General features: G+C 50.5%; 2 protein-coding genes and 1 long non-coding RNA gene across 14 annotated transcripts in view; 2 read left to right on the top strand and 1 right to left on the bottom strand.

The window, feature by feature from the left end:
- LOC137203637 (E3 ubiquitin-protein ligase RNF185) overlaps positions 1-6591 on the top strand; it is an 87983-nt gene extending 81392 nt beyond the window's left edge. For all 7 annotated transcript variants that reach the window (XM_067700192.1, XM_067700194.1, XM_067700191.1 and 4 more), the window contains 4 exons: positions 437-611; positions 1348-1403; positions 2469-2626; positions 4797-6591. In XM_067700192.1, the coding sequence (XP_067556293.1) occupies positions 437-611; positions 1348-1403; positions 2469-2626; positions 4797-4941 (534 nt within the window). In that variant the 3' untranslated portion in view covers positions 4942-6591. The remainder of the gene's footprint in view (positions 1-436; positions 612-1347; positions 1404-2468; positions 2627-4796) is intronic.
- PIK3IP1 (phosphoinositide-3-kinase interacting protein 1) lies at positions 3474-18474 on the bottom strand. Of its 3 annotated transcripts, none has more exons than XM_067700208.1 (6): positions 18341-18474; positions 17281-17397; positions 17071-17190; positions 16005-16205; positions 15826-15904; positions 3474-3929 (listed from the first exon to the last, which is right to left on the bottom strand). In XM_067700208.1, the coding sequence occupies exons 1-6, from the start codon at positions 18411-18413 to the stop codon at positions 3863-3865; spliced, it is 657 nt and encodes a 218-aa protein (XP_067556309.1). In that variant the 5' UTR covers positions 18414-18474; the 3' UTR covers positions 3474-3862. The 3 variants fall into 3 exon arrangements, with proteins under 3 accessions (XP_067556309.1, XP_067556307.1, XP_067556308.1); XM_067700206.1 differs by lacking the exon at positions 3474-3929 and adding an exon at positions 7749-9404; XM_067700207.1 differs by lacking the exons at positions 3474-3929; positions 17071-17190 and adding an exon at positions 7749-9404.
- Positions 18475-18681: 207 nt separating this feature from the next.
- LOC137203641 (uncharacterized) overlaps positions 18682-26345 on the top strand; it is a 39133-nt gene continuing 31469 nt past the window's right edge. For all 4 annotated transcript variants that reach the window (XR_010933217.1, XR_010933215.1, XR_010933214.1 and 1 more), the window contains exon 1: positions 18682-18805. This is a non-coding gene — a long non-coding RNA (uncharacterized lncRNA). The remainder of the gene's footprint in view (positions 18806-26345) is intronic.

Below are 26345 nucleotides of genomic sequence, written 5' to 3'. Positions count from 1 at the left end.
GACTTACACCGAACAGTCTTAATCCCTTTTCCACATGACTGCCTTGTAGCTGTTTGAAGAGCTTATCTCCCCTACGTCCCCCCACTGAATGCCTCCACCTTGTCTTTTTCTGTCTTATCCTGGTTCTAGCCACGGCCTTAAATCTATCTGGGAACAAGGCAGGATGAGAAAAACACAAAACAAAAGAAATCCTCTGTCCTGCCTCTGAGTTCCACTCTCCGGGTCCCAGAGCCTTACCCCTCCAGGCTCCAGCGCCTCTGCTGAGAACACCCCCAGGCCTGGGGAACCTGCTCTGTGCAGAGAGCAGACAGTGAAAAAACAAACGCCGAGCCCCATTCGCTAAGACAGCCCTTTGCTACACTCCTTTTCTCCCCTTCCCAGTGGCTGCTTTTGGGAATGTCCCCACCAGGTGCTAACCTGGCCCTTGTCCTCCCAGGACAAGACCGTGGTGGTGGCAGACTTTGGGCTGTCACGGCTCATAGTCGAGGAGAGGAAGAAGCCCCCAGTGGAGAAGGCCACCACCAAGAAGCGTACCTTGCGCAAGAGTGACCGCAAGAAACGCTACACGGTGGTGGGAAACCCCTACTGGATGGCCCCTGAGATGCTGAATGGTGAGTCCTGACGCCCCAGAGGGGAGGTGGGGCCGCATCTCTCAGCAGAGCCCTGGGGGCTTCAGGGGAGGCCTGTGAAGTGTAAGGCCAGGTACCCAGAGCTGAGGGCTAGATGGTTTTTATCCCCTGCCAGGCTGGACCTCATAAACCCCTCCCTCCCTGAGCTCAGTCCTGCGAGCTGGCCAGTGCCCCATTCTGGGCCCACGCTGCGGTCTGACTGTGGCTTTTGAGCACCAAGGGTAGCTGAGAGCTCAGGCTGTTTATTGCCTTTTCTTCTCTCTCCGTGCTGAGAACTGAAGTGTGGCGCCCCCTTGTGGATAATGCTCTAACCAGCCAGAGATGCTCATTGGATTCTTGAACCACACAGGGCTGTGAGGCCTCAGAAATGGTCCGATACACCCTTTCTGGAGTCTGCAGCCCAGAGAGGTTTAGGAATCTTCCCAGGAACGCACAGCAGGCAGTGTCAGGGTCCATATGAACCCTGGTCCAATTCTCTTTCACTATCCCATGCAGTTTCATCCTGGGCAGTGTTGTTTCACAAGATTTCTCCAAGGCAGCCCACCCAGGACTGAGGAAAGGTGATTTTCAGATGGTGTCTATCCAGGGCAGCCTTTGGGGCATCCCCACAGAACCTATTCTAACCCTGTTTCTTGGCTGTGGCCTGACCTGGCTCTAGACTCAGTGCAGAGCAGAGAAGGGACTAAACCTAATAGCCTGCTCTCCTGTGTTCCCCAAGGAAAGAGCTACGATGAGACCGTGGATGTCTTCTCTTTTGGGATTGTCCTCTGTGAGGTGAGCTCCTGCATGGAGGCCGGGACTGAGGCAGCAGGCCCAGCAGCTCGGCCCCCTAGTCAGAACTGGGGCTCCTCCTCCTCCTAAGATGAGTAGCTTGCCATAAAATCAACACCAGTGGAGGGTTGTGTAGTTTATCACAGATCTGTTGACACCTTCGAGTCTCATTGGTGCCATGAGAAGGATTGGGCCGGGCTTATTCAGGTGAGGAAGCTGAGGCTCAGAAAGGGGCAGTGGCTTGCTCTTGGTCACATGGCCAGTAAGGGGGTGGGCGGGACACGAAACTTCACCAGGAAGGGCAGGAGGTTGTCCTTCTAGCTCTTGGGCCAGATGTAGCCTTTCCCTCTGTGCCACCTTCCCCAGGCACTCGTGCTGCCCCCACCCTCAGCCCAACAAGGAGCAGCAGACACTCCAGGAAGCGCTGGCCCGTGTGGCACAGCGCTAGGCTCTGTGGGGTACAGAGTGAGTCACGGAAAGAGTCCTGCCCTCAGGAGCTTAGCTCAGTCTGTCTTGAAGCACTGAGTCGAGTACATACATTCAAAGGCTTCTGTGCTTCCCACGGAGTGAGATGTGGTAGAGGAGACAAGAGGGATGGTTGGAATAATGAAGGAAGGTTTTTAAAAATATTGTTCTCTAACAGAGATCACTTGAGCACCTACTGCGTACAAAGCACTGGTCTGGCGCCAAAGGGTTTCAGACTTGAATCAGACCCAGCGCCAACCTTCTCAGGGCCTAAACTCTGTCAGGGGACACAGACAGAAGGGTACAGAGCAGGGCAGGGTCGGGTGGGTGGAAGCTGCCCCTCCAGAGGCCAGTTGGGAATATTGTGCTTCTGCTGCAGTGAGGCCTCTTCCAAACCCTCCTCAGTAACCACGCTCTCAGTCGAGAGACAAGTCTGGATTAGCAAGATTTGGAGAAACGGGGGAGGTGGAGCCCTCCAAGCACGGGTTTTACCTCCCTCTTCTGACCATCCTTCCTGTCCTGTCCACACACCAGCATGGCCCACCCCTGCCATGCAACTGCACATCAGCAGCCCATTCCTGACCACTGTCTTCCCACCTGCAGATCATCGGGCAGGTGTATGCAGATCCTGATTGCCTGCCCCGAACACTGGACTTCGGCCTCAATGTGAAGCTCTTCTGGGAGAAGTTTGTCCCCACGGACTGCCCCCCAGCCTTCTTCCCCCTGGCCGCCATCTGCTGTAGACTGGAGCCCGAGAGCAGGTTGGTATCCGCTCCTGTCTGCCAACCCGCATGGTCCTGGGATGCTCGCCCCTGCCTTCAGCCATCCCCAAGCCCTTCCCAGGAACTGGGGTGGCAAAAGCCTTGAGTTCGAGGATGGCTGTCAACCACCGAAGCCACCTGACAACCCTGACATGCCAGTCGAGGGGACGGGAGACGAGGGTATCGTAGTAAGTGACCTGGATGTAACCCAGAGACAGCTGTTAAAAGAAACTTTAACAGCAGGAAATTCACCCAAAGCTACACCATGCTAACAGCATAAGTGTCTCCATGTTTCCATATTCCCACGTCCATGTCCAAATACATATGTTTTGTACATTTATAATGTCAAATAGAGAAAAGCTTTACATTTTGCTCTGCATTTTGTCACTACCCAGTATTCCAGATTATCATTTTTGTTGACTATGGAATTCACTAGGAGACTGTATGAACACATAATATACATAATGTAGATGTTCAGGTTTTTCCAGTTTCTCCTTACAATAGGTGTTACTACTGTGAGCATCTTTATGCGTTTAGCCATTTTCTTCCTTTAAAGAAATCTTTTAAAATTACCTTTATTCTTCTCAGGTTATAGCTTTCATTATTACCAAAGTTATTGAGTCTTTTTAAGTTTGTGCATTAGAAAACTAGAACCTTTGTGCTTCTGCTATCAAAAATTATGTTTCTTTTAAAAAACAAATTCAAACATTACCAAAATATATAGGACAGGAAGTATACGTTTTCTATAATCTCCTGAGCAGTGTGCCCCTCAGCACTCCCCACTCCCCAGCTCCATCCCCCCCAAGATAACCAGTTGGCACATAACCTTTATTTTTATTTTTTTATTTTTTTAAATAGTTACATTGATTTTGTTTTTTTATTTTTATTATTTTTTTTTAATGTTGAGCCTTCTTTTAATTTATTTATTTTTATTTTTGACTGTGTTGGGTCTTCGTTTCTGTGCAAGGGCTTTCTCTAGTTGTGGCAAGCGGGGGCCACTCTTCATCGCAGTGCACGGGCCTCTCACTGTCGTGGCCTCTCTTGTTGTGGAGCACAGGCTCCAGACGCGCAGGCTCAGTAGTTGTGGCTTACGGGCCCAGTTGCTCTGTGGCATGTGGGATCTTCCCAGATCAGGGCTCGAACCCATGTCCCCTGCATCGGCAGGCGGACTCTCAACTGCTGTGCCACCAGGGAGGCCCCCAACCTTTATTTTTAAATGATTTCCGAAGATCCACTTTAGACTTGGGATTTGCTGGTGGGAGGCTCTGAATCTTGTTCCTTCATGGACCAAAGGACCAAAATCCTTCAGTCACACCAGAACAAGAGCATGAGGAGAAAATGTTAAGCCACACAATATTCGTTTGCTAATATCCCTTCTCAGTCATTGTAAATGTCTGTTTAATTCAGACAATATTACTGAGTGCCAGACGCTGCGTTCGTAAGCTCTGGGATGCTGCAGTGAACAAAACCAAGGGGCCTGCCCTCCGGGGACTCACATTCTAACAAGGGGAAGTGATAAACAATAGATATGACAAACTGTGTTGCATATGAGGAAGTGACAGATGCTATGGAAAAAGGGGTCAAGCCGAGGAAAGGATTGTTTAGGGTGCAAGTTATACAGAGTAGGCCTTGCCAAGAAGGTGACAAGATATCTAAGCAGAATCAAGGAGGAGGCGGGAGAGTAAGCCTGAGGTGTCGGGTTCCAGGGCAGCTGAGCTGTCTCCAGGGCACTAGGAGCCAGGCGTTTGCTTTACTCCTTGGGAAGGGCTACCAGAGTCTATGAAATGCCCCTCCCGGGGCAGATCCATTGATGTGGAAACAGTCTGAGAACTGGAAAGGATCTTTAAAAGGGTACTTAGTCCAGTCCCACCTGTGATGGTTGCATTTTCTCCAAGACGTGGGATGGGCTTTTTTTCTCCTGGACTTGCTTTTTTTGAGCTGCCAGACCAGCCTTCTCCCAGTGTTATTATCTCTCATCTTTACAGCAACATCCTACACAGTTACATGACCCCTGTTTCCCACAGAGGTACACCAAGGTTAAGGGGCTTGCCCAAGGTCAGACACCCAGGAAGCAGTGGAGCCGCAGGCCTGGGTGCCTTCTGTGCCACCCTTTCTCTCCCCCCGCCACCACCCCCGTATCTCACCTGTCTCCAACTCCTTTTCTTTCTAGACCAGCATTCTCCAAATTGGAGGACTCCTTTGAGGCCCTCTCCCTGTACCTTGGGGACCTGGGCATCCCACTGCCTGCAGAGCTGGAGGAGCTGGACCACACAGTGACCGTGCAATATGGCCTGACCCGGGACTCGCCCCCCTAGCCCCGGCCCAGCCCCCTGCAGGGGGGCGTTCCACAGCCAGCACTGCCCCCTCTGCGCCCCATCCCTGCTGTGGGCAGGGCCTTCCGCGCTTCCTGTGGATTGGCAGCTTGTTTAGAAGCAGAACCAGCCATCCCTACTACCTCCCCAGGAGGCGAGCGGGTGCAGCACCAGGGAAGCCACCTCCACAGGTTCTGGGGCCTGGTTACTGTCTGTAAATCCAACACTCGCCTGAAAGCTGTGAAGAAGAAAACAAACTAACAAACAAAAAAAAAGCCTGGTCCCCGTGCCAGGAGGAATCTGTTACTCATGACCACTCGGGAACTCCCTGGCAGTGGATTCCGGGAGGCTCTTGCTTACACTAATCATTGTGACCTGGACCTGCTGGGCAGGATCCCAGGTGCACCTGCCTGTGGGCTCTGAAGCCTCTGATCCAGCTGGTGCAGAAGGACTTCTCATGAGAGCGTGGCGGAGTGAGCGGCCATCCAAGGATGTGAAGTGACAGTGGTGCTACCCCCTTCCACGCCACATCCTGCCCTCCCCTGGGCAGGGTCAAGGGAGTAGGTTTTGAAGGGTCCCTTAGTCGGTTTGTAGTGTGTCCGGCCAGGAGTCAGGGGAAGGGCTGGTTTCTGTTCACCTCCCGGGCCCAGGGGCCACATCAGCTCGAGGGGGAGCTTCCCCCCATGTTCTCAAACTGAGCGGCTGGAGACTGGCTGGGAACTTCCTTTCTGCCTCCCACAAGCAGTCAGCCGCAAGTGCAGGAAGAAGCTGGGGCTGGAAGGAAAGAGGCCCTGCCTGCTAGAAAGCTCTAGTATCCTGGCTGCTGTCACTCACACCCTGGTAGGCACCTCAGGAGCCTGGGATTTTGCTAGGTGGGTTCTGGAGGACAGTGTGGCTGGTCGCAGGCCCAGTGTATGGGGCGGGGTGCTGGGAATCTCAGCAGTCTCCCAGCCTTGTCCTCGTGGCAGCCGATGCTCACCCCTCACTGTGCCTGATCCAGGCAGCAGCTTGGGTGGCAAGATGTGGTGGCAGAGTCCCAGAGCGGAGGTGCTGCGGGGGACATCTCCCCGAGCCGGGCTTTCTGGCTTCTACCTCCCATGTTGGCTGGCCCAGCTCATGAGCTCCTGGCCCCAGTCTCCTGAGCCACAGCTCACAGCTGTGGGTGCTGAAAAGCCCAGGGGACACCCTCTACCCTGGCTTCCAGAGCTGGGGTGGGGGTCTTGAATACAAGTAGATTTGCCTCCCCATAAGTGGGACCTTGCACCATATTTAACAGATTAGGAGTGGGTTTGGGATCTTACTGCAATGGTGGTTATATTGGGGGGGGAGGAGGTGGGTGGGAGTGATGCAGGAGAACGGTTGCTGTTCAGACTATCTTGTTATATCTGTGGGGTGTTATGTGAAACGCTGTACATAGACCTGATGAGTTGTGGGACTAGATGTCACCTCTGGCCAGAGTTTCCTTGCTGTCTAGACCATACTTAAGTGTGGAGTGTGCAGGTTTGCTGTAGGGTTGAGCCCTGGGCTCCCGGCAGCGGGAAGGCCAGCATTGTGTGGCTGGTGGTGCCTCAGTGGTCCCCACAAGTGTGGGGGAGTGGGCCCAAGCGGGGCCATTGAGCAGACCAAATAAATTAAGCAGTTAACATAACCGACCATGCTGAGAGTGAGAGAGTGACTTGCAGCCTGGTTCAGGGAGATGCACGTGGAGGGTGTGCTGGCCACTTTGACCCCTCGGCAGGGACTTCTCGTGCCCCCCACCTCTGATTCCCCTCCTTACACAGACACCAGCCTGCTCCAGAGAACATGCACGACCCACCTAAGGCAGCCCCGGCCTTGTAGCAGGTCTGACTCCCACCTCCTGCCTGAGTCATCCCTTCAGGGCCATACGCTGCCGCCCTCTGACATGCGTGCGCTCCCATAGCCAGGCTATCCTGGAGTCCTCTGCAGGGCTGGGTGCCACCTTCATTAAAGGAAGAAATGCATGCAAGTCACCCCCACCCCTGGTGTTTCCCTGCAAGTATTCAGGGGGAGACCTGTTTCTTGCTTCTGCACATGGGGTCTGTCGTGGAGGGTGACGGCTGGGCAAGATGTTGCGATCTGGCTTTGTAGGATCCCGGGCACACTAGGCATCCACATACCCAAAGGTGATTTCTCCAAAAGCTGGAGTCCAACTGAAGGGCAGGATCTGCTTCCTGGAAAAACTGATGCTCTAGGGTGCCCCTTGCTTCTAGAAGTATAGAGCAGTGTCTGAGTATGGGTAGAGGTCACCCTAAGTGTTCCTGGAGGCTGAGAACCTACTGCTAAGTCCCTGCTAAAAAACCCAACAAACTCCCATTGGTAGCTTCTTCTGGAGCCCTAGGAGCCACCCCCGCAGGGACCTTCCACAGCCCAGAGCTGCTCCTGGGAGCCTGGAGACTCTTCCCCCATCTGCACACCTATCCCTCCTTCGGCTGCTACAGCACCACCACCCACCACCCCGTCTCCAGCCCCTGCCAGGGGCTGCCTGGATGTTCGTTTTAACTATCTCCACCTCGGAAAGAATGCTGACGGGAAGAGGATTTGCAGTGACCAGCCTCCTTTGGGATGCCACATACCATCTTCCCTGCAACTTCGACCTGAAAAGCTCCTGATTGCGACGCCCAAACACGGAGGCTGCAGTTCCCAACCATCCAGCTGCTGCTGCCTCCTAGGTGCAGGGCCCGAGTGAAGGACAGAGAGCCAGAGCTTGCCATGCAGGTGTTGACAAGGTAACCAAAAACTTCCCAACTTTTGGGAGGAGGGTCCTGATACCCCACAAAAACTTGGCAATATGGAGTCGTCCTTTTTTTTTAATTTATATAAGTCGAATGCAGAGCAATTTCCTGCACTTTATAGGCAGGTGTCAGAATGAGGTATATAAAACATGTACACAGAGAAATGCTTTTATAGAAAAGTAGAAACCAGTAATGTTCTCTTCTGCATCTCTACCAACAAGGGACCCCCTGAGGCCTAGGTCCCCTCAGCAAATCACTTCCAGGAACAGCCTGCCGGAGAGACTGGGCCCCACTAACCCCTCTCCATGTGAGGCAGTGGCAGGGCTTTGGGAAGGAAGCTCTGTGGACGGAAAGCAGTGCTAAGGCCTCCGAGCGTGATATCAGGGCCTCAGGGCTGGCCGTGCTGGTAGCTTCTTCTGTGACCCTGAATGTCAGTTTCCACTTCTGGCCCCTCTGTCCAAAAGGCTTCGGGCACCCTAAGGTCCCTCAATGGTTCTATGATTATTTTACAAGTTAGGGGTCGTGGCCCTTGCCCTATTGACCCCACAGGAAGGCGCTGGCCTGGAGGCTACAGAGCCACCTGCAGATTTGGGCCGGGGCAGGTGCCAAGTCCTGAAGCCCCCTCCATCACCCTGCCTCCGAGTGGGTTTCCAGGTTAACCTCTCAGAAGCAGTTCACAAGGCCTCACCCACAGTGTCATTCCCGTAGGTTAGCTGGCTGCTGTCTCACCCCTGAAGAATGAAAGGTCACTATCCACCCCGAAGAGAGACCGTCTGGGACACCCCAGGTCCACTCGGGTCCTGTGGCCTGAGGCAGCTGCAGATACTTCTTTACCCTCTTCCTAAGTGGAATGTTCAGTGCGCTTCTTCCCTTCCTTTACTTTCAAAACAGGAAGAGTCCCTGGGCCCAGCCCACAGTTGTCAAGGCACATCACTGCCAGCAGCCCCCCCGCCTAGATCCCGTTCTCAACCCACAGTTCTGACTTTCGTACAGACTTATTTCCATTTCTCAGAGGTCTGCAGGGAATTGCATCCCAAATATTTAAAAAACTAAATATCTTTTTTAAATACTGCCTCTCAACCTACATGACCTGAACTGTGAATAACAGTGTGCACCACTCAAGCCCAAGGAGAACACATGGGGAGGCAGAGGCTGAGGCCATCTTGGACAATAAAGCACAGAGGAGCTGGGGGAGCTCCTTGTCCATCCCTGGTTCAGTTCCGGGGCACTGGAAGGCCCTATTGGCAGCACTGCTGTGGGGACTGCCGCTGCCTCCATCCACGGGCAAAATCCTGCTCCATGGGATGGAGAAACAGCATTGGTAGGACCCCACCCAGCCTCACCCTCAGCCCACAGTACCACCTGCTTGTCTTAGGATTCACCAAAAACAAACCAAAAAAATAAGTGGGGGTTTTTAGCCACAACAAAAAGTGTAGATCCTCCCAGCTGTAGGTGGGTAGGCGGTCCTGCACCACTGTCTGCATGGGCTCCTGCCCATCATGGGGGGCTCAGGCGCCTGGAGTGCCCGCCTGGCCCATGAGGGGGGCACTGCCCTCCTGAAGGTCAACTGGAGTCTGGCTGGCGTGGACCACAATGGTCTTCTCATCCACGATCTCACAGTTGGGGTTGGTGAAGGCAGACAAGGGCAGGGTGATTCGTTGCATCTCCCTCTCACACACCTTCCGCTCATGCTGCTCTTTCAGGTCCTTGCCCCTGGCAGGAGAAGAGGGAAGCGTTCAGGCTCTGCCTCCTGCATGGCTCTGCTCCTAAGGTGGCATCTTGAGGCCCAGCAGGGGCAGGGGCTGGCCATGGTCACAGCCAGTCAGTGGCTCATGGCCTAGATTTCTGTTCTGCCAGACTGCCTTAACTCAGCAAGGAGCCCCTAAACCTCATCTGCATGAACCTCACACAGCTGCAGTGGGGCTCAATGAAGATACTGTGTAGGAAAGAGACTCTTACAGCAAGGTGGAGTTTTGCTTTTTCAGCCGAAGGTGCCACAAGACCCAGAGAATTTTCAGCCCTCACCTATAAAATTGTCCAGAAAACTGACCTGACCATCCTGTTCTGAGACATCTTATCCAAAATTTCCAGAAGCTGTGAGCCCTGGCTAGAAACAGGGACCATGCAGGGGCCAAAAAGGACTCTGAGGGCTGCTCAGGTCAATGGGAGACAATGACCATGGGACCCTGAGTTTTCACACGCCTTCCAATTCTCATGGTGCTCAATGACCCAATCAGGCCCTGATATTGCCCCATTTCACGCACATGAAGTGCTCGCTCCATGCTAAGAGCTTTACGAGCGTTATCTCACTTCATTCGGAACCCTAACAATTGGGTCTTATCATTCATTTTATAGATGAGGAAATAAGTCCAGAGAAACTGAACTCTCCAAATGACATGGTGGGCTCAAACCCAAGTCTGTCAGACTCAGGCTGATGCTCAACAGAAGTTCTGACCCGATCAGGGTCACCCCCAAAGAAACAGTGAGGCAGAGACTCACACACCCAGTCTTCCAGCTGCACATGTTCTGCCCACCCCATGGGACCAGGCCACCCCCACTGCAAGCCAAAGGGCTTGGTGTGTGCCTAGCGCACTGCACACCAGAACCAGCCCCCAGCACGCAGGTCAGCATCGTCTGACACAGCAACTAGATACGTGGGCTCAGCTGTCAGAGGAAATCTTTCCGGAAGGAGCCCACGCCAAAGAGGCCTTGGAACAAGTAGCCAATGGATGGCAGCAACACAGGCCTGCTTCAGACTCCCTGGGGAGACGGCCAAGATCAGATGGATTACACAGCCATCACCATGTGAGGTGCGATGACAAAAGTGTCCAGAGACTGGAGAGTAACACTGAGAAAACAGCAGGGGCTGGACGGGGAAAAGCTGGCACAGGTACCTCACAACTGTCTTTAAATAAACCAGTTGTCTGTACTTGGAGCAGCCCAGCCTTGGCTGTGTGACACTTGGCCTCGGGGAGCCTTGGTTTCTTCATCTGTGAAATGGGGATAATATCTGCCTCCAAATAAGATAATGGATGGGAAAGCATTTCAAAAACAGTGGAACTGCTGTAAAACTCATAGGAGGCTGTTATGATTTGCCCTGAAAACGACTTGACTCACCAAGCAACGTTATCTTAATCTGGGTTCCCAAGGGAACTCTCCTACTGACCAGCCAAGGTGAGTATTATTTGTGTGACCTCAGCCACTCCCCTTCTCTTGGGGCCTTCATTTCATCATCTGTAAAACAGGGAGTTGGACTTGTTAACCTACACGGACCCTAACATTCTGTGAGATCCCACACATGACATGTGCCCTGACTCCCTATTTCTCACTGTAAGGTCACAGAAGGCAAACCTGTTAGCTCATCTCCCTGACTCACCCTGGGTGGCCAAGTTTCTGAATGTGTAAGCCTGCAGCTCCTACCCATCCTCATCAGGCTCTGTACTGGACACCACCAACCCCCGCAGCAGAGGACCTCCCAGAGCACCCAGAGGGGCCATGGAGGGCCATGAGGACAGGGCTGTCTGGACCAAGTGCATTCCCACTCACAGCCTGAGATTCACTTTGCCCCTGGGCACTGCCCATTGGTTACAGCTGCTGCCGCATCGAAGAGAACACCTACCTCTGTAATAAAACAAAATGCTAGATTCTTCAAGTCTGCCCATGTAGGGAGAAACTTGGAAGGTCTCGGTTTAATTTTATTAAGGGAGCCCCCAAGCCAGCAGAAGACCAAAAGGCCATTTACAAAAGAAGGAGAGTATCTGCCAAGAGTCTTGGGCCAGGCCTGAATTTCAAAATCTAAGGGGCTGGAGGAAGAGGGAAAGCAGGAACTCATGCTTCCTGAGGACCCACTAAGGTGCCAGGAAATGGCCTTCCCATCATCCAGCATGAGAAGAGCTACCTATGCACCTACTGGATGCCACACACTTTATACATGTACCATCTTTGTTCACCTTCCACCCAACTTTGCAAGACTGCAAATATCACCCACATTTTATAGAAGAAAGTGAGGCTTTGGAGTCTGACTCCAAAGCCCTGCTTTCCTCAGCTACCTCCTTTATCAAGCATCCAGCTGTGGTCAGCCAAGCCGTTGATAATGGTCAGGCTGCATCATACACAAGTCTTTAGGGCAGGGGTGAGGTCCCCAACCCCCAGGCCGTGGACTGGTATCGGTCTGTGGCCTGTTAGGAACTGGGCCACGCAGCAGGAGGTGAGCGGCGGGCAAATGAGCCGAAGCTTCATCTGCCGCTCCCCATCGCTCGCATTACCGCCTGAACCATGGCCCCCCCCTCCACCCCCGTCCGTGGAAAAACTGTCTTCCATGAAACCGGTCCCTGGTGCCAAAAAGGTTGGGTACTGCTGCTTTAGGGGGGAAAAATCAATTTGGATTAATGGGGCAGAGCCGGGCTGGAAGAGCAGCCAAGGGTAATGAAGGAAGCAGGTGCTGGGACTCATCTGGATGACAGTCTCTTCCATTTAGAAGCCTCAAAACACACCCAACCCCACGTGCCTCCTGTTAATGGTGCCTGTGAGTCCTGGAGGTGCGGTGGCTACCCCCAGCCCCTTCTGAGGTCTGAGAGAGGCCAGCAGGACTGCTGCACTGACCACCAGGCGGCTCAGCCCCTTCTCACCACCTTTTAGGGGTAGGGGGGGCAGCCAGGCTGTTGTCTGGCAGCCAAGAAAGAACAAAAGACTTATTCACTGACTCAGCTCCTCTCTTAAGCAGGCAGAGTGGTGTTGACTTACAGTTTTTCCCTTGCCTTTGTATCAGAAAATAAATACTCCCTCCAGAGCCAGAGCACAGACGCTGCAGGGGCAGTGGCAGGGGCAGGGAGCTGCAGACTGGCCACCTGAACCTCGTGGCCCAGACAACCAGGACAAAGACCCGCCAGGCTGAGCCCTCACGGCCCCCACTTGCTGCCCTGCCTCCCTTGAGAGGAAGCCTGGTACTGCCTGCTCCTCCCGGCCAGGGGAAAGCTCTCTCCCTGGCCTTTGTGGGGAGGGGGATAGGGGGGCTCATGGCTTGCAGTAATTCTATCCTGACTGCTCTGGGGCCAGGACCGGGAGCTGGGCTGGCCAGAGAGAGCATGTGTGGACGGAGCTGCTGCCTGTGTCTGACATCCTCTTTGGGGGGTTGATTGGAGGCACCCGAGACCTCCTTCAGGTAACACGGGTTCCTTCAAATTATTATGTAACTCTGAGCCACTGCTCCCTTCTCAGTCAGAAGCAGTGCTGTGCCACACTGCTGCTCAGGACAAGTTTCTCAAGGCAGCTAAGGTTAGGAACACCAACTGTCTGCCCAAACTACACTAATTTCATCCTCACAACAAACCTATGTGGCATCTATTAGGATCTCTGTTTCAGAGATGGGAAGGCAGATGCACAGAGGTTTAATCATTTATTCAAGCAAATGGTGGATTTGGGATTTGAACTCAGTACTGCCTGCAGCCACCACCAGGTAATATCGTCTTTTTTTAGGCAACGTTAGAGCTGGGAGTATCATCACTAATCTCCTGCCCCTATTTTACATATGAGGAGATCAGAGAAGGTAAATGACTTGTCCACTGTCACACCCAGAACTGGGTGTTCCAGAACTAGATCCTGGTTCTTTTAACTTTTAAACCCAGCTATTTTATTTTGAAAGTTCCAATTTTTCCTACTGTCCTATGCAATCCAATGCAAATTGGCATGAAGTTCCTGGGCCTCGCTGGACTTTTGGGAGATACTGGCAATCCTTAGACACACCTTATTGGCTGTGTAGCTTGGACACAGCACTTAACTTCCCTGGCTCTCAGCTTCTCACTGTAAAACGGTGTAAAAGTGGTCCTTCTAGTGTGGTCCTGAGGCTTGGGCGTGATCATCAGGGAAGGGCATTCAGTGGGGCCTCGCTTATTAAGAAAGCATGCAATAAATGCTGGCAGCTAGTGGTTATTTAACCTGATTGGTGTTCTACTGTTTACACGTAATACTTAATGGTAATCTGGGGTGGGTATGTGTGTGTGGAGTGGGGATACAGCCCCACTGAACAGACAAGAAACAAGAAACGGAGGTGCAGGGAAGCAGCAGGACCTGCGCTCAACAGCGCTTTCCAGAACACTGTTTTCTGACTCTGGGGAGAGATAGGGGCTGAGAGCTTGCCTCCAGCCCACATGCGGTTTCCTGTTGTACAGTCTGTGCTCAGAGCACTTTTGACGAGGGAAGGGGTGGTCCGATGGTTAGTGACGGGGAGTCTGGTGACTTGGTGCCTCGCCCTGAGTTTACAGGAAAATAAACACAAGGCCTTGGGGCAATCCTGTGACAGCCTGAAGGAACAAATCTAGAAGAAAAAGGCTTGGCTTCCTCATTGGGCCTAAGAACTGAGCTTGCAATTAAGGACGTTTAGCAGTCAGTTCACGCACCTGGAGGCCTGGACACTGTCACAGGATTGGAGGAGAGCCAACTGCTATCCAGTGGCTGAAGAAGGAGGAAATATTTCAACAGCTAGACTCAGCCAACACAGTTTGGGTCTGACTACGAACTATAACCAGGGTCTCCCCATCATTTCCTCTGACTCTGTGAAATGACAAGCAGGTGCCTCTGGACCTGCCACGTCAACCATCCCACTGAGGGCAGCAACCTTGCACTAGGAGTCAGGAGACACTCTCAGGTCAATACTTCCCCTCTCTGAACTGTGCTTCCTGAATCACAGACGATCAGAGAAGCATTGGGGCCCAGAGAGTGCTAGTGCAGTACCCACATTTTACAGAAAAGAAAAATAGCTATGGTTTACTGACCACTTACTATGTGCCAGGCAGTCGCATCCTCAGCTACAGCAGTGCCCTGGAGTAGCAAACAGAAGCAACTTGCCCAAAGTCACACAGATCGCTAGTTAGTGGCAGGGCTAAGACTTAACTCCACCAAATGCTAGGTGTGTGACCTCAAGCAAGGTACATATCCTCTCTTGTCTCAGTTTCCTAATCTGTAAACTGGGGATAATAACAGCATTTACCTCATAAGGGGTGATTGCGAAGATTGAGTTAAAGTGTGCGTATCATTTGAAGCAGTGCCTGGCCTCTGGTAAATGTTCGCTACTGCTGCTATTGTTGTTATTATTCTTACCCAACACTTCCCCTTTTCCATCTGTAAAATGAGGAGGCTGACTACATTGCCCTAAGGATACCTCAGTTTATTTAATGCTGGGTGACCCACTGGGGCTGTGGGCTCAGACATGGTCTTCACCACTGGAAAATGCAGGCCACCACATCACTTCCCTTATAGGAAGCCTTCCCAGACCATAGAAAAGAAACATCACACATACTCTGGACTAGAAGTCAAATCCCCTGATTTTGCCCAAGATTTTGCAAATAATTTTCCCAGAGTTAGCTAGTGCTGTAAAAACGGGCATAACTCTGGCTTATCATCATGCATCTGTCACTGGCTTTGAGACCCTTTTCCACATGGCATCTCAGGGGACCTCTCAAAATAAGCATTCCTCCTTCTGCCGTCCCAGCCACAGGTCATGTCCCTGAGTTTCCCAGGTAGCCTCTCTGGCTTTCTCATATGTGGTGTAGAGTAGCTAACAGACTCCCTATCCTCTTACTCACTTCCTTCCTCCTGTCCTAAAGGAGATCCCACTGCTTATGGCTCAGGACATTCAAGCCCCAACTGCAAAAGCAGTGGCTGGGAACTTTTTCTAGTACCAGAATTTTATAACTCACAGAAAGAATTCAATCTCAGGGTCCCTGCAATGAAAGCCCAGCCTGATTTCTGCAGGGCCACTCACTTCCACACGAGGCATGCTGGATTAGACATCAGGGAATGTGGTGTCAAAAGAGCTGGGTTTGAATCCAGCCACTCCCAGGCAGTATAACCTTGAGCAAGCTTACTTCACCTTTCTGATGAAGGCTTCCTCACTTGTAAAATGGGGAACAAGAACCCCTACCTCAGGAGGCTATGGGGTGAGGAGTAAAGGCACCAAAGGAAAGGGTTTGTCCAAGGTCACCTGGTAAAGACTAGAACCAAGTCTCTACATCTTGAGCTGGTTTTCCTCTTCCAACACCTCACTTCCTTTATGGGTAAGAATGCCACAAAGGAGTCTGCTTTGACTTTGTGGACCTTCCTCTCCTCTCTCAGAGAGCCCAGAAGAGAAGCTACTGACCTCTTGTAGGTGTAACCGAGGACGATGCCAGCTCCAATGCCAATGATGATCACCATCATGGTAACGCCCAGCACGTAGCCTGCCAAGGACAGGACACAAGGTATACCATTATCTCCACCCCAGATAATCAGCAAACATTTCTCAATAAATCCCACAAGGACAGGGGTGGGCAGTCATACCCAGGGTTCCCAGGTCCTTTTTCTCCTTGGAGTTCACCCGCACCCGCTGGCTGATCCCAATCACTGGCTGCACGGCAGCGGCCTCGCTCTGGGCAGGCAGGGTGTTGGCAGGAGCAAACACCTGCACCTCATCTCCTCCTGGCACTTCAGACACCTCCTCGGTTTCTGTTGTAGAGGTTGGCAGGCCCTGGAAAGTGGTCTCTGGAGGTGAAGTGGGAAACAGCTCTCATCAGAAAGTGCCTTGAGTCTGGGGGGAGACGAGGGGGCCCACCTTAGAACGCACTTATTTCAAGACCTAGGGGCAAGACCAGGCCTAAGGGCTGCACCATAGCTGGGACGAGGCCAAGGTGAGGGGAAGGCTATGAGAAAGGGCCTCTCCTGCCTCCCACGTCTTCATATGCTCAAATCCTTGCCATCTTCCAAGGTCCAGCTCAGCTGCCACCTCCTCCAGGGGTCCCCCCTCTATGCCAGGAAACAATCGATGACTCCTCTGAGCAGCTCAGGTTTGTTGAGCCCAAGCTTTATGCCAATCCCTATGTTATATGTTTACATATCCCATTTAATCCTAGAGAATCGTCTTGCTGCGCCGGGAGCCACAAGTATGCACTAGATTCAAACCTGGACCCTGTCACTGCCTTTGGTAAATCGCTGAACTTCTCTTTGAGGCTCAGATCCCCCAAACTGGTTCTTGGGGATGGCGGGGGTGCTGTGAGCTGAGTGCCTAGCACACAGCAGACGCTCCACAAGAGGCCCGTAAACGCCCAAGGTCTCACTAAGGGCGTGGACCCGGGACGCGCGACTCTGCGGCTCCCCAGGCGAAGCATGGGGCAGGGAGCTTGGCCGAGGGGCCGGGCTTCGCGGCCCACGGTTGTTTACTAGGCGCTCGCGGAGGATGAGCTCATTCCAGGCGGCGGCGCTGGCCAATGGGTTTCGGGCCCCGCGGCCTGGAGACAGCCCTGGCCAATCGGACGGCGCGGGGCGGGGCGGGGCCGGCCGGCGTCGCGCGGCCGCACGTGCGCTGCCGGCTCTCTGGCCCCCCCCTGGGCGCGGGGTCCCGAGCGGGTACCTGGGCAGCGCAGGTCCTTGCAAGGCCGCTTCTCGGGAGACCCGGCCTCGCCGCTGACGTAGCACCAGGGCCCACGTGGGTCCTGGTCCGGGTTCCGGCAGTAGCTATGGTTGCCGGCGCCTGGGAGGGGAAAGAAGGCGCCATGGGCCGGGGCCGGGACGCAGCCGCCGCCCGCCCGCCCGAGGCCCGCCTCGCGGGACAGGCACTCACCCGACTCGGGGGCAGATACCGGGCCGCTCTGCGCGTCCAGCCAGTTGAGACAGAGGAGGCCCGGTGCGGGAGACGGCTGGTCAGCCCGGTACAGGTGGCCGTTGTCCCAGAAGCAGCCTGTGAGGAAGAGGAGTCCCCCGGACAGGACACTGAGTGGCGGGCAGGGGAGCCCGGGCCCACCCCAGCTGGGAGACGCTGCCCTCACGTGGAAAACCCCGTCTGCCTCGCAGGGTTGTGAGGCCGGAAAGAGAAGGGAGGGAGAGCGCGTGAAGAGCCCCCAGCCGGTGCCCGGTGCCCGGCCCCCAACGCTCAGTATTAGCTTTTTTTCTTTTCTTTCTCTTTCGTAAGCCGCAAAGCACCGCACAACCCAAGGGGTTGTCGCTCTGGAACTTGTGGCCAGTTTGCAGGAGGGTGCTGGGGAGCCCTGGGTTCAGGTCTCTCTCTGGAGACGATGGGAGTTTTCGGTCGGTGGGCAGCCGGACCCGAAATCCATCCCTGTGTTGTCATTCCATGTTACATAAACTCTTGTGTTCCCTTCTCTGCGGATGTGGCCACACTTCCACAGGCAACACTCCCTCCCAAGAGAATTCTACAAAAGCCTTGATTCAGTCACGGAAAAGAGAGCCTCAGACAGAGGGAACCAGCCTCATCGCTGCCTGGATGTGACTCCAAACTCCCACTCGCCTCAGCAGGAGAGCCGCAGGAAGGGGCTGAGGGAGGAGGGCCTGCGCTCTGGTGACACTGTGCAAAGCCCCTGAAAAGAACACTACTTAGGAGTAGGGGAGATGAACCCCCAAGTTCCATCCACTCATGAGCCACAGGCAAGGAAAAGGAAAGAGAAAGTGGCTACTTGCCTTTGTTCTTAATGGCAAAGATGGAGCTGCAAGCTCCTGGCAGGGAAAGGAGAAAGGGGGAAAAAAAAAAAAAAAGGCTTTCATGGGACAACAGGAACCTGCTAAAAGCTTCGTTTCCTGTCATCTTCCTTCCTGCTTGGGAAATAGGGAGCTCTACCCTTTCTGCTTCATTAAGTTACTGCAGAAAGGAAAGACAGTAATCTCACCTCCAGATCCATAGGCTTTTGCCAGGAGCATGTTGCTGACGACAAGGATTGTTTGCAGCCAGGCCAACAGCATCCTCACCTCCTTCGTCCTGCAGGTGACTGACCAACCAGGGTCCAACCGGGGTCCCCTTGGCGGCGGCTCTGCCTCCCGTTCCCAGCCTTGCAGTCAGACCTGCCCTTGTTATGCTCTTCTGGTAAACAGCCTCTCTTTAGAACTGGGAGCTTCCCAGCCAGCTTGCTGCAGTGAGGTGGTTTTTGTTTTTTTTTTTTTTTCCTCTCGGCTGAAAGGCGCCCCCTGGGTCCTAAGCCTCCTATGCCAGGCTCATCACTCTACCCTGAGTCAGGAGAGGAACTCAGCCAAGCGAAGAGAGGCAGAAACGTTCAGGTTGTGCTTAGCAGTGGTTCAGCTTGAGACCTGCACTGTCTGCATCCCCGGGGCCTTTCATCTCTTCTGTTTCCATTTGTGTGAGTACAGAAAGAATAATTTTGTCAAGAGGCATCACTGGGGGTGGGGGTGGGGGCAGGGAGTTTAGAATCACAGTGACTAAGGCAGAACCACTTAGGGAGAACATGCTAGCTACACAACCAGGAGGAACTTGAGACCGTGGATGGGGCACAAATCAGAGCATCCAGGTGGAAGCAGCTCTTTATACCCATTCTTGAAAAAGGGCCTTTGTAGTTTATACGTGTTTATAAACACTGACTCTTTTTTTTTTTAAACAGTGTAACTTTGCCAGGGTCAGATCAGTCACATACCTTTGCTTATATTTGGGGTTTGGGGTGTCATATATAGTAGGAATAAGTAGGAATACAGAAGGGGTCTCTTTAGTTGGAAACACATGTCTTGCAGATACATTGAGATATCTGCTCAGCTATATTTAATAGTCTGGCCTTTCTACCAGCCCTGAGTTCCTATAGAGGAAGTAAAATGTTTGCCTTCCCCCCCCCCCCGCCACCCCCACCCTGTGGGAATTCCATCTGCAGCCGTTTATATCCATCATTAAACCTCACCACATCCATAGGACTGAGACCTTCTGGAGTTAGGCAACACAGCTCTCTTCCTGTTTGGCTGACAGCTCCAGTTCCCAGGCAGCCTCAGTAAACTAAGAGATAGAGCAGAGTGATTTGCCAAGATTACCTTGTGACTCAGGCAAATCTCAAAATAGAAATGGGATACTGTTTGGATCTGAGGGCTTGCATCTTGCAGGCAGTAATTTAGGGAGGAGGGAAAAGAAGAAAACTTTACTACATAAATGTCAAAAGTTTTCTCAAGGAAGAAAGCTAATGTCAAACCAACTAATCTGAAGTGAATTTGGATTCACTACACTCAGATTTCAGACATGGAAAGGACAGAAAGATACATTTAGTTTACTCTTTGGAGACGTTTGCTGACAATGTTTGATTCCTTCCATCCATTAAATAAGACATGTTGCTTTGTTTTCGCAATCACTCTCCTAACTCCCCACACAAGCTTGTGATCCTCTGACTCCTGACTTGGTGTCCACTGGGAATCACACCATATGGAGTCTGTAAATTTACTCTCACACCCACACATATATACACAGATACGCCAAAATTTTATAACTTAATAATTCTAACATAATATTCAGGTGTCTTTTTAATGCTTTTATTAATTTTACAAAAATTTTAAGAACCTCCTACAACTACATGCTAGATATAGTTCTTTTTTTTCTTTTAATTTATTTTATTTATTTATTTTTGGCTGCATTGGGTCTTCGTTGCTGCGTGTGGGCTTTCTCTAGTTGTGGCGAGTGGGGGCTACTCTGTTGTGGTACGCGGCCTTCTCATTGTGGTGGCTTCTCGTTGCGGAGCACGGGCTCTAGGCGCACGGGCTTCAGTAGTTGTAGCATTCAGTCTTAGTAGTTGTGGCTCGCAGGCTCTAGAGCGCAGGCTCAGTAGTTGTGGCGCATGGGCTTAGTTGCTCCGCAGCATGTGGGATCTTCCCGGACCAGGACTCGAACCCATGTCCCCTGCACTGGCAAGCGGATTCTTAACCACTGCACCACCAGGGAAGCCCTAGATATAGTTCTGGATACTGAGATACTGAGAATATATCTGCGAACAAAATATTTTGAAATCTCTGCCTTCATGAAGCTTACATTCTAGTTGAGAAAGACAGATGACAAATCTATAAAATGTCAAGCGGTCTTAAGTGTTATGAAAAAAAGTGAAACAGGGTAAGAGGGAGAGAGTAACAGGGTGGTATTTCACTTGCTAAAGAAAGCTTACACTATTTTCAGGGAACCAGTAGGATATTTCTACAAGGAAAAGACTGAAGGGGAAGGTTCTTTGCACAGTTTTCCTTGCAGGTCCTGAATACTCTTACACCACTGCAAGAGATCTATGATGCATATTTTGTTTCATTACATAAAATACATTGGCTTGAGAAAATGAGAATACAGTTCTAATTTCAGAGAAGCAGGGGGTTCTTTTGGATCCCTCAGCACCTAATCTGTTGCCTTTGTATGCAGTGAGTGCTCAATTATTGTCTGATGAAATGCTCCTCTTTAGGACGGCTACTTCTGCTGGATTGTAATACTTCTGAACGGCTACTTCTGCTGGATTGTAATACTCTTCCTTCTGATTACAATAGAGACAGGCTGTACTCAGACCAGCACTTGTACCGTTTTCAGTTTATCTACTGTGCCTATGTAGGGGTGCCAGGACTTCCTCCTCAGAAGCCCAAAGCTTCTTTACCTGTTGCTGTTATCATCTAATTTTTCTGTTTAAAAAACTGCTATCTTCCCTAACTTACACACTTTGATATAACAGCAAAACCATATTTTGTGCCGTGTGTCTTTTGAGGAACAGCACTGCCTGGAAGAGATATAAGACAGGCCAGAGGAGATTTTTATCAGCCTAGTCATCTCTGCTTTTTCTCCCTTATAACTAAGACATTTATCAGGATGATTTGATTTTTTTCGAGAATGACGGACTTGTTGCTCAATCCTTCAAAGGCATATTCTGTTATAACCGGTTCAGTACCTTCCTTCCTCAAGGAAATCAGATCAAGTTCAGAGATGTGCCTGTCATCATCATTGGTGATGTTTTGGTCTTTTCCTTAGAATACAAATTTGAACTTTGCTTCATGTGTTAGTGCAATATGTCCATATTTTTTGGCCTATAGTTATTCTAAACTTCAGATTTCTTCTGAAAATATTACTACAATAATAATGTGATACAGCACTACCCAAATAGTCACTTTGGATTGTTTATATCCTGAAGACAACGTTGTGAAATATAATCATATTTTACTATTTCAGAGATGTTTAACTGTTGGTTTCATATTAAATCAGTGCTTAATCCAGAGAGACAAAGCTGTACAGTTAATTCAGGAAAGAGCCTCCAGAGCATTTCCCAAGAAAGCTGGACAGTTCATTTTGAACATAGAAGAGCTCTAAGGAAGCCATAACGCTGTCAAAAGGCTTAAGAATCCTTTTGTCAGCAAAAGGGCCAAGGTGTTGGTAAAAAATTCTTCGTGGTAAGGTCTAATGAGTTGACTCCCGATATTCTCTCCATATTATGTGCTGTGGAAGTGGCCACTGAGATTTTGCTGAGAGATATTTGGGTGTACAATTGCAAACTGAGCAGGAGATGGTTTTATGAAGTTTGTTAAGGAAATCATAGTCCAGTCAAAAGATCTAAACTTCAAGGCCGTTTCTAAAGTATGGCCTTCAGTGAGTTAGATTATGTCCATATTAGTACATAGTTAAGTGTTAATAAATGTTTGCAATAAAGGGAAAAAGCAGAGTATGTGAGGAAAGGAGTCTAAGCTGACAGAGAATAGTAATTTTTTAAGGGTAAACAATAAAACAGCCAAGAAGGCTTGTGGATCACAGGCTACTTTCAGAAACAAGACATTCCATGTTGGGGAGATGAGGGGCCACGAGAGCAGGGAACTTGGGAACATCAATCACATCACTGGTTTTGGGAAATAAAGGGAAGAGTAAATTCCTGAATGAGAGCTGATTTTGAGTTAGAGGCCAGTCTTAGAAAACAAGGCTTTCATATTGAGGAAAACAGCCTTCAGCGTTGAAGGGAGAGAAGTAGAGACCATAAACTTAATTGGCTGGTAAGACTAGGCTGGCGATGTTTAAGGTAAATTAACTCGGTAAGCTACAATTATGCTTCTTTTGGAAGGGAATTTAATATTCTCCAATCTCAGTAAACTGGATCTGCAGCTTTCAAAATTTATCAACACCCAGTATGAGCTTTAGCACGATTATTTAAGCAAAAGAAGCAGTGTAATTAAGAGTGCAGGCTTTGGGAAGACCTGGGTCCCAGTCCCAGCACTACAGTATGACCTTGGGTAAATTACTTAACATCGGTAATTCCAAGTTTCCTCAGCCTCTGATTATAGGGGTTGAGAATACAGGCACAAATGTCAGGATTCAAATCCCAGCTCTGTCGCTTACTAGCTGTGTCATCTTAGGGAAGCTGCTAAACTCCCTGACTCAGTTTCCTCATATGGAGGGTGAGAGAGAGAGAAAAATAGTACCTACATCTTTGGATTGTTGACATTCATTGAGCCCTGAATAATTGTTAGTTTTTAATAATGTGTCAGTTTTTGTGTCAGTAACCTCTGACTTAGAAGTACTGAGCACATTTGCTATCTTCCAGAAACTTGCAATCTGGTTATAAAGATCAGGCTAACACATATGAAAATAAAAGCAATATAGGGCATTTATAAGTAGGTATTAAAGAGTATGACACAAACAATAAAGGTTTATTGATTCACTGATTATTTATTAAATGCTGTACACAGGCAGGCACTAAGCCGAGTACTGAGGATACAACAGTGACCCTAACCAGGTCCTTGTTCTTGAGAAGTTCACAGTCTTGTGATAGAGCAGGTACCAGTGGACAGGAAAAACAACGCAGAGAAATCAATGCTACAGTAGGGATTACCATTGGGGGCTACAGGGGCTCGCAGGAGGGGCATATGGCCTAGTTTCAGGAGGTCAGAAAAGGATTATCAGAAAAAGTAAAATCTGAAGGGCAAAGAGTTAAGTGTCCTTTTTTTTTTTTTTTTTTGGCTGCGTTGGGTCTTCGTTGCTGCACTCAGGCTTTTTCTAGTTGTGGCGAGCAGGGGCTACTCTTTGTTGCGGTGCGCGGGCTTCTCATTGCAGTGGCTTTTATTGTTGCAGAGCACGGGCTCTAGGTACACGGGCTTCAGTAGTTGCAGCACGTGGGCTTTAGAGCACTGGCTCAGTAGTTGTGGCGCACGGGCTTAGTTGCTCCGCATCATGTGGGATCTTCCCGGACCAGGGATCAAACCCGTGTTCCCTGCCTTGGCAGGTGGATTCTTAACCACTGCACCGCCAGGGAAGTCCGGAGTTAGTGTTCTTGGCAGATCAGACGATGTGCAGAAGCTTGGCAGTGGAGGCTGTCACCGTGGCTAGTGGAGCTTTCAGGGTGGTGATTAAAGTGAGGCCAAGAAACAAACGCATGAAGCCAAAGAGGGAAACACTTGCTGACCAGGTTACGGAGGTCCCTGAATGTGGACTTATTCTGAAGGCCATGCAGAGCTAGTAAAGAGTCAGACTGTTGTCTTAGTGAGTTGAGTCAGGCCACAGTGTGGAGGATTAGAGGAAGCCAAGTCAGAGCCAGAAGACCGCAAGGAGACAGCTGCAGTGATCTAGGTGAGAAAACAGTGGGCCTGGATCCAGAATTAGGTCAGGTCACCTGGGTTTGAATCCTGCTCTGCCACTTAGTAGCTGTGTGACCTCATGCAAGTTACTTAACCACCCTGTGTCTCTGTTTCCTAATCTGAAATTGGAGATGATAATAAAATTTACCTTAGAGGCTTGTTGTGAGGATTAAAACACTTAGAACACACCTGTCCAGCTCATAGTCTGTGCTCCGTAAATGTAGGCAGTGAGGCTGAGGAGAGGCAACGCATTGATGAAGAAGAATGAGCAGGACTCTGTGACCGAGGGGGTGTCGGGAACAAGCAGGAAGACCTAAGGAGGCTGGCTTTGGTGTGGGAGCTCGTCAGGTGGTGGTGCCACTCGCTGAGATCAGGAGCCGGAAGAAAAGCAGGCTGGGGGAAGGCTGAGAAAATGTGGCCAAAGGTGCGTAACTGGCAACCAGGAGAGTGTGGGTTCGTGAAGCTGTTTCAGGAAGGAGGGAGGGGCCCACATCGCTAAACGCTGCCAGAAGGGTCAAGTAAGAGAAGAGCTAAAAAGAATACATTGGGGACTTCCCTGGTGGTCCTGTGTCATGGGCCTGGCCTCTGTGGTTTTGAATTTGACATGGGGGCAAGGGGTGCGTGTGGAAGTGCCCAGCAAGCAGTTTGATATGGGACCCGTGTTGGCCAACTAGACAGGAAAACCTGAGTAGGACCCAGGTGAGGGGGGATGAGCTAGGAAGCTACTAGAACAAAGGCAGGCTGGCAAGAAGGCACAAAGGAGCTTTGGGTGCAGCCTTAGAATTCATGAGCATGGTGAGGGTTTGTGAACTCCATGAGGCCAGGTGCTGGAGGTAAGGAAAGGCCTTAAATCCAGACTTCAGAGCTTATCAAGAGCATTCGCTGTAAACAGGGGAGGTCAGAGGTGGAGCCCAGAAGCTGTAAGCTGTCAGGGAGAGGGAGCAGGAAAGGAAAGGCCTGGGTTTGGAGCTGGAGCCATTGACCTTGGCCAGTTGCTAGGCATAGTCTAGGCAGTCATATGGAGTGATGGGCTCTGTGGGCTGACTTTAGGGAGGCAGCGCTTTTGCCGTAATCTTTGCTGTGTCTTCAAAATGTAATAACATTCATCTGTGTATTTCAGGTGTGCCAAGCCCTGATCGTGGTGTTTGCCATGAATTACTTTTAATTTATATGTGATTGTAGTTAGCATTACAATATGTAAATCAGGTGTTTATCTGTTAAGTCTATCCTGGATGTGGGAATAACAAGGTAGCTGGGAAAATATCAAAATTCAAAAGGTGGGGCACTTCCCTGGTGGTCCAGTGGCTAAGACTCCACGCTCCCGATGCAGAGGGCCCAGGTTTGCTTTCTGGTCAGGGAACTGGATCCCGCATGCTGCAACTAAAGATCACGCATGCCGCAGTTAAGCCCCGGTGCAGCCAAATAAATAAATTTTTTTTGTTTTACATCTTTATTGGAGTATAATTGCCTTACAATGGTGTGCTAGTTTCTGCTTTATAACAAAGTGAATCAGTTATACATATACATATGTTCCCATATCTCTTCCCTCTTGCGCCTCCCTCCCTCCGACCCTCCCTATCCCACCCCTCTAGGTGGTCACAAAGCACCAAGCTGATCTCCCTGTGCTATGTGGCTGCTTCCCACCAGCTATCTATTTTACGTTTGGTAGTGTATATATGTCCATGCCACTCTCTCTCTTTGTCACAGCTTACCCTTCCCCCTCCCCATATCCTCAAGTCCATTCTCTAGTAGGTCTGTGTCTTTATTCCTGTCTTATCCCTAGGTTCTTCATGACATTTTTTTTTCTTAAATTCCATATATATGTGTTAGCATACGGTATTTGTCTTTCTCTTTTTGACTTACTTCACTCTGTATGACAGACTCTATGTCCATCCACCTCATTACAAATAGCTCAATTTCGTTTCTTTTTATGGCTGAGTAATATTCCATTGTATATATGTGCCACATCTTCTTTATCCATTCATCCGATGATGGACACTTAGGTTGTTTCCATCTCCTGGCTATTGTAAATAGAGCTGCAATGAACATTTTGGTACATGACTCTTTCTGAATTATGGTTTTCTCAGGGTATATGCCCAGTAGTGGGATTGCTGGGTCATATGGTAGTTCTATTTGTAGTTTTTTAAGGAACCTCCATACTGTGCTCCATAGTGGCTGTACCAATTTACATTCCCACCAGCAGTGCAAGAGTGTTCCCTTTTCTCCACACCCTCTCCAGGATTTATTGTTTCTAGATTTTTTGATGATGGCCATTCTGACTGGTGTGAGATGATATCTCATTGTAGTTTTGATTTGCATTTCTCTAATGATTAA

The sequence above is a fragment of the Pseudorca crassidens genome, chromosome 12, assembly GCF_039906515.1.
Source record: "Pseudorca crassidens isolate mPseCra1 chromosome 12, mPseCra1.hap1, whole genome shotgun sequence".
Lineage (NCBI taxonomy): Eukaryota > Metazoa > Chordata > Mammalia > Artiodactyla > Delphinidae > Pseudorca > Pseudorca crassidens.
The sequence above is the reverse complement of the archived record's forward strand: the minus strand, read 5'-3'. Positions and strand labels throughout refer to the sequence as shown.